The sequence below is a fragment of the Platichthys flesus genome, chromosome 5 (assembly GCF_949316205.1).
Source record: "Platichthys flesus chromosome 5, fPlaFle2.1, whole genome shotgun sequence".
In the NCBI taxonomy this organism is placed as follows: domain Eukaryota; kingdom Metazoa; phylum Chordata; class Actinopteri; order Pleuronectiformes; family Pleuronectidae; genus Platichthys; species Platichthys flesus.
In genome coordinates, this window is record NC_084949.1 from 27,708,691 (window position 1) to 27,716,064 (window position 7,374).

The window sequence follows — 7,374 nt, forward strand, 5'->3', positions numbered from 1 at the left end:
ATACTTTTATACTAAAATTATGATATTATTATACTATATACTACTTTAAAATGTAAACTCTCCTGCTTTAATAAACGAGACCACAAGTTTAACAGAAATATCAATAAATCATTTAATTAACTCATGATTATATAAATGAAAAGATTAAAGGAACAAATGAAGTAAAATAACTTTATTATAGTTTTACTGTAAAATGTTTATATCATCACTTTCACACTGAGCCGCCATGTTTCTCTTCCTCCAACTTTTTACGAACTTTTCCAGCTAAGTGGGCGGGGCAGTTTCTGGAAAAAGAGGGGGGGGGGAGCTCAGCGGCTGATTGGTCCCGGAAGACCTTTGAGCGCTGTGATTGGCTGAGACAGTCAGAGAGACAGAGGGCGAGAGAGAGGGAGATAGATAGAGAGAATGAGAAACCGAGAGAGAGGGAGAAACAGAGAGAGATATAGAGAGGGAGAAACAGAGAGAGAGAGAGAGAGGGAGAAACGGAGAGAGAGAGAGAGTGAGAGAGAGATTGAGAGAGAGAGAGAGGGAGAAACAGAGAGAGAGAGGATATAACGCGCTGGTTGTATCTCGGTCGTTTCTCTGCGTGTGCGCGTGAACGCAGAGCAGCTTCAGACAAACTGAAAGTTAAATAATTTAGATTTTTGAATCTGAATCCAACTCTTTCCTAATGTGGATAATTACAAACTGTGGATCTGACTTTTCTCTGGATTTCACTTTTTGAATCCACTCCCGAGGTGACAGAAGAAGGTGAGACACCATTTTAAACTGGTTCCTATTCACTGGTATTGTACTTTATTCTATTCTACTTTATTTTATTTCGTTGTGTTTAACTTTACTCTATTTGACTGTGTTGGATTTCTCGTGATTGTTTTTCCCTGCTACTTCCTGTTTGAACCTTTCCATAACAAAACCTCCACCTGAAGGTTTTAATTTCCTCTTCAAAAATAGAACACCGGCGACTTTAGGAGAATCAGAACCGAACAGATCGAGCTTAATAAACACGTGTTTTATTAAACTTTGAGTTTCTATAATACAGTTTTTAATACACATGAGAATCTGGAGGTGACTTCAGCTCGTTACCAGACGCACTGTATTTCCCCTCGGTGGTGGAACTCTCTGATCGCATCTCCTCTGTGATGACGACCATTTGCTCTCAGCTGCTAAACGCATTGAGTTCCTGTTGGAAACACGCGGAGAGTTGATCCAATGCAGCGGGAGGCCGGAGGCTCCTCGACCGAACACCGCTGCTGTTTGTCGGCCTGAGCCGCTGAGAGCAGCCGCTGGATTCCACCACGAGCTGAATACATTCACACTCCTCTTTTTCTAATGTGTATTCTACTCGTTTTATCATAATAAACATCCTTTGGTTGAATTGAAATGTTCAAACTCTTCTTCAGCTTCAATCATTAATTCATGAATTCTATTATTTAGTTCATGTTTCCAGCTGCAGGAGCCTAAACACACAATTAAATAACAACATCTTTATCGGCTTAAAGAAACTACATAACATGGACACAGGAATATCATTTAAAATAATAATGTAAAATAAAGAACTCGTCAATATTAGAATTGTGACACATACAAGCCCCATGGAAAATGTGGAAGGTTAAAGAATAAATACAGAGGTTAAATAAGAATGATCTTAAATCTAATGCGGTTTATTTTGAAAGATTTGAATATTTGAATCGTAATGGGACGGTGTGTGTGTGTATGTGTGTGTGAGTGTGGAAGTGAGAGAAGTCTCGTGTGGTTTGTAATTTAAACGGATCGATTTAATCTGAGCTGCTGAATGAATTAAAACCTTATGACGATCTGAGCTGTTTAAAATGTAAAAACTATAAATCTCATATTTGTTCCAGGAAGCTTCTCATTATTTTTATTATAAAACTAAAGACAGCTGCTATTTATTTTATTCTTTTCATAATTCTCCCAGTTTAAATCCACAAACTCTTAATAAAATAAGATGTTCTTCGATCAGAGTTTTTTCTTTCTCTCAGATTGTAATTAGATAAATACACAAATACAATAAAATGTGTCTGTGGATTATGACAAAACCAGTTTGGGGAAAAGCCCAAAATGTAAAATTTTCAAAATTTTCTTTTTAACTTGAACCTTTATTCGAAGTATAGGATATTCTACTGACTGAGTCACAGTGGATTTATTCATTCGTTTATAATATTATAATATCTATATATAATATATATGTACAGTAATGTGGGATTTAAAAATATAAAGATGACTTAAAATCTTGTGTTTGTTACGTTTAATTGTAACTTCATTGAAAAGTGTTTTACATTATTTTAGGGGAATAAACTGTTTTGTTGCATAATAAGTAAAAAGTATTAACTGTATATTACGTCATATTTATCTGACTGTGTATTTTATTAATTGTATATAACTGTGTGTTCTCTTGTCTTTTTTTTTGCTATATGATGTTTGATCTTCTATAATAAGTGTGTCTCTGTGTCTCCTCCAGGAACCGGGGCTCTCACCTGCACACCGGGGTCTTCCTCTTCCTCTCCCCGTCGGACCCGCGGCCTCCCCCGGCCTCGCCTCGCGGTCCTTCCGCCTCCTCCGGGAGCATGATGTCTTATCTCAAGCAGGCCCCGTACGGGATGAGCGGACTGGGCCTGAGCGGAGCCGCCATGGACCTGCTGCACCCGTCCGTGGGCTACCCCGGTACGAGCCCGCGCTCAGAACAAGCGCACCCCGCAACATTCAAAACTCCAGATACATATCCATCAAACAATAAAACGTCCGATACGATTCCATCAAAATAAAACACACTGAGGATTTAAATCTTTTCTGCAGTTTTGTTTTCATCAGATGAGAAACTGAGCTGAAGTTTTTATCTTATCATCCTGCAAAACATATAACTTGATAAAATATTCATAATCAACAAAATACAAGACTCTGACATATTTAAATAAATAAAAATAAAACGTTTACATCAGGTGGGAAATGACAGGATGCGGAGTCAGACTCGTGCTGCTCCTGGATTTCATTTTTACTCGTCTGCACAAAAACTCTATCTCAGAATTCTCTCCTGATAAAACTTATTTATCACATTTAACTTCTTATTCTATTCTATATTATTATTGTTTTAATAACTACAGCAGAGAAGACAGTGAAACCAAAAGTGTTGCTCGCGCTAAAGTTCATCACAAGTTCAGAAGAACTTTATATCACAGTATAAACAACCTCGCTCAGCGACCGGATGTTTGTGTTTATGTATTAATTTGTTTGTTTGCTGGTTGAATCTTTCAGGGCACCCGCGCAAGCAGCGGCGGGAGCGCACCACGTTCACGCGCACGCAGCTGGACATCCTGGAGTCTCTGTTCGCCAAGACGCGCTATCCGGACATCTTCATGAGGGAGGAGGTGGCGCTGAAGATCAACCTGCCCGAGTCCCGAGTGCAGGTGTGTGTCTGTGTGTGTAATAACGAACACAAATAACACATCGGGTTTAAAGCTCTGGTGTAAAAACAAGGACGTGAGGTCGGATTCTGAAAATGAGGTTTTCCATCTTGTCCTCACAAGTTATGATCTGTCAGGAACAAGATAATTATATGAGTTAATATCTGCGTGGTTTCCATTTCTCAAGTATTCTGACTGAGACACAGTTCTTCTCTGTGTTCCAATTTCACTGTGCGACGTTGTTAACACGAACATTTAACTATAATAAAATGTTATAGTTAAATTAACATTTTCACTATAAAAAAAATAACTTTTCTGGACTTCAGGACAAGTTTATTAGTTTTGCACGTGTCAACAATAAGACAATTCAAAGTGCTTTAGCATCTAAAATCCATGACGACAAACTGTTACATAAGAAAACCCCCAAAAAGAAGAATTTAAAATAAGTTTCTAGTTCGTTTATAAAGAATAAGTTTGAAGGTCCCAGCAGGAAGTTTCCTCTCAGCTCGGAGAGTTTGAGGAGTTTGAGAGGCTGAAGTGGAACAGCACACAAGAGAAAGTCTTTATTGTCATCATATTCCATAAAACCCAACACAATGAGAGGGCTGGTTGTGGTTGGTCAGTTAAAGTTAAATACAAGTTATCACACAGTGGAAACAACCGTTAATGGTTTTAAAGAATGAAACAGGTCTGAAACTTTTCTTCACTTCAGTAGAAACCAGCTGAGACTCTGCTCCGCTGCTGCTCACAGACGTAGTAGTGGAAGTATTGGTAGTACTAGTGTGTAGTATATGCAGTAGTATTTTTTTTTAAGCTTTCTATATTAATAATCATCGCTTAAATATAATTATAACATTTATTAATGTTCCGATTCAATTATTATTTTTAAGTTGTATCTATACTATTCAAAATGCTCTCGTGCTCATTAAGTTCAATTTATGTTCGTTTTCTCCCAAAAATGTATTTCACATGATCGATTATGAAAATGTTTCTTAAATTAAAAGTTTTCATCATAACTTGAGACACTGAAACAGATTCAAGCAGAAAGCTTCCTCAGTTCATAACTGACATTAAAATAATTGTAAATTTTATACGTTTTCTCGAATCGATTCATGTTTTGCAAATTATGTTTTTTCAAATAAATTACGAATATTTCCAGAAAATTGACATTTTAGATTCAAAGTGTTTTGGTTGTTTTATCGCATCATAAATCCGACGATCATCTGTTTTCACCATGTGTTTGAGAATAAAATGATTTATGAATGATCCATCATCTTCCTCAATAAAAAGCTTCAGAATATTAACAGGAATAAACAGTTTGGTTGAATATTAGTCAAAGTGAGGAGGAGAAATCTGAATATGAACAAAAATAACTTTAAAGATTTATATTAGAATTTGAATCCAGGGACACAAAACATGAACCAAACTGAATGAAAAAAACTTTTTGCCGAAATGTTCTGTAAATTAAAATATTAATAAAATGAAAAAGCCGGAAAAGTAAAAGGAAACAAGATCCCCTTCAAAATAAAATGTTAAGTTACATAGTAATAAGTTGTTGTGCAGGTTGTTCTGCTGAGATTTACTTTGAAAAGCTGCCATCCTGAGTGAGTCTGCACATTTTCATTTAAACATTAATTTCATCTTATTAACTATTTAGTTTATTAATGTTTCCCTGAAGAAGAGTTGGACAGAGTGTTTCCTCTATAAGACCAGAATTAAAGGGACAGTTCACAAATTAAAAGACAGTTCACATGAAACACAGCAGCGGACAAACAGAGGAACTTTCTTCTGAAATAATTCTTAAGTTATTCACTTAAGAATTTTGTAATCTTAGCTCAACTTTATCAGAAAATCTCAAAATGAAAAGTGAAACATTTGTTGAATTGATCCTTTAAAGGAGAATCTGACGTTTTAAACTCGATGAAATGAAAGAAGAACACGATGTCAGAGTTTTTATTCATTCAGCAGATTCTGTCCAGAGCAGAAGTGAGTGTAGTGGTCAAAGGTCAAAGGTCAGACAGGTGCTCTGACCCAGTCGATATTGGCTCGTGACCTCTGACCTCTCTCCTCCATCCTCAGGTGTGGTTTAAGAACAGACGAGCCAAATGTCGGCAGCAGCAGCAGAGCAGCAACAGCTCCAAGGTCAAACCCCTGAAGAAGAAGTCGTCTCCCACCAGAGAGAGCACTGGTTCTGAGAGCAGCGGCCAGTACACGCCACCGCCCCCGGTGTCCACCACCTCCTCCGCCTCCTCCGCCTCCTCGTCCTCCTCCGTCTCCTCCGGTCTCAGCGGTCCCGGTCTCCTCAGCACCTCTTCCTCCGTCACCGCCCCGGTGTCCTCCATCTGGAGCCCGGCGCCCATCTCCCCGGCCCCGGCCCTGGCCACGCTCCCCGACCCGGCCGCCCCCCCCACCAGCGCCTCCTGCATGCAGCGCTCCGGGACGTCCTCCGGGGGGGCGCCGTCCTACCCGGTGTCCTACGGCCAGACGGCGGCGGCGTACAGCCAGGGCTACCCGGCCTCGGCGTCGGGCTCCTACTTCGGGGGGGTGGAGTGCGGCTCCTACCTGTCGCCCATGCACTCCCACCACCACCACCCGCACCACCCCCACCAGCTCAGCCCCATGACGGGCAGCTCCATGTCGGGACACCCCCACCACCACATCGGCCAGACGTCAGGGCACCACCACCATCACCACCACCCCCCGCACCACCAGGCCTACAGCGCGCCCGGCCTGGCCTTCAACTCCACAGACGCTCTGGATTACAAAGAGCAGGCGGCCTCGTCGGCCTGGAAGCTCAACTTCAACGCCTCCGACTGTTTGGACTACAAGGACCAGGCCTCCTGGCGCTTCCAGGTGCTGTGACTCCTCCCCCTCCGCTTCTTCTTCTGCGCTTTGAAACCAGTGCTCGGCAAACTAACACTAGAGGCATTTAACATGAGGTGTGTCTGTGACCGAGCTGGGAGCTCCTCCACCAGGATTACTTTCCTCTTCCAGAACTCGAGACACTTGTAGAACTTCAGATCGTCTCGGTTTGTCTGAAGGAGAAAGAAAAGCATCGGTTCAGATCCCGGGAGCAAGAGAACCAGGAGTGAGACTCAGGTTCGGACACGATGCTGCTTCTCACGTCTCGTCCAGGCCGCGGGGGGGGGACTGATCACAGCACTTGTTTGTGAGCTGAAGACTTTTTACTATTTGTTCTTTTCAGAAAGAGAGAAAATAAAAAATGTGAATGAGATTATTCCTCTGTTGACAGATGTACACGTTTGTGTCTTTATAATAAAATCTTGTTAAAACATGAGCCGACCAATAAAAGACAAGTTTGATTCAACTGAACCGGTTCAAAGAGTTCACATCAACTTCAGTTTTAATCTGGATTGATTAACATTGATTAGTTTAATAGGAGGAGCTTCTTGTTTATGCTGCATGAACACACACACACACACACGCACACACATCTAACACACCTTAAAACACGTCAGGTGATAGTTCCCCTCCACTGGTCATGTGGTGTAAACGTGGAAATCATGTTCGATCCATCATTTTGAATAGAAACACAAAACTACCCTTGATCCTTGGGCTAAGCTCAGAGACGTCACATGTTTGATTCCCATGTTTACGTGTCTGGTACAAACCAGAGGCTGTGTACGAACTGTCGTGGAAGTTGATTCAGCCTTTAGACAGCGCCCCCGTGTGGCAGAGTCGACAGGAACCAGCTGCTGAACACGTAGAGGAAAGTCGGGACGACACCTCGGATTGAATGAGAGTTAAAAGTCCAAGAAGCGTTCTGATTGGACGAGCAGCCCTCTGTGCACGATGAGTCATGGAACAGCTGAAAGTGGGCGGGGCCTTGGTGGCAGTGGGGGAGCAGAGCAGGTGTAGAATCAACATCTCAGCAGGAACAGGATTCATGATGAGAAGATTCTTCAGGTGAAAACTTTTGTTGCAGCTTCAGAAA

General features: G+C 41.4%; 1 protein-coding gene across 1 annotated transcript; it reads left to right on the forward strand.

Annotated features, from left to right (window-relative positions):
- Positions 1 to 657: 657 nt before the first annotated feature.
- LOC133954090 (homeobox protein OTX1 B-like) lies at positions 658 to 6,752 on the forward strand. Its single transcript, XM_062388385.1, has 4 exons — positions 658 to 750; positions 2,480 to 2,682; positions 3,271 to 3,422; positions 5,499 to 6,752. The coding sequence occupies exons 2-4, from the start codon at positions 2,586 to 2,588 to the stop codon at positions 6,279 to 6,281; spliced, it is 1,032 nt and encodes a 343-aa protein (XP_062244369.1). The 5' UTR covers positions 658 to 750; positions 2,480 to 2,585; the 3' UTR covers positions 6,282 to 6,752.
- Positions 6,753 to 7,374: the final 622 nt, after the last annotated feature.

What these genes read in the sequence shown, in the direction of transcription:
- LOC133954090 (XM_062388385.1), top strand. Translation starts at nt 2,586, where the DNA reads ATGATGTCTTATCTCAAGCAGGCCCCGTACGGGATGAGCGGACTGGGC. An exon ending in CCCGTCCGTGGGCTACCCCG is followed by an intron (nt 2,683 to 3,270) that starts GTACGAGCCCGC and finishes TGAATCTTTCAG; the next exon opens with GGCACCCGCGCAAGCAGCGG. An exon ending in TGCCCGAGTCCCGAGTGCAG is followed by an intron (nt 3,423 to 5,498) that starts GTGTGTGTCTGT and finishes CTCCATCCTCAG; the next exon opens with GTGTGGTTTAAGAACAGACG.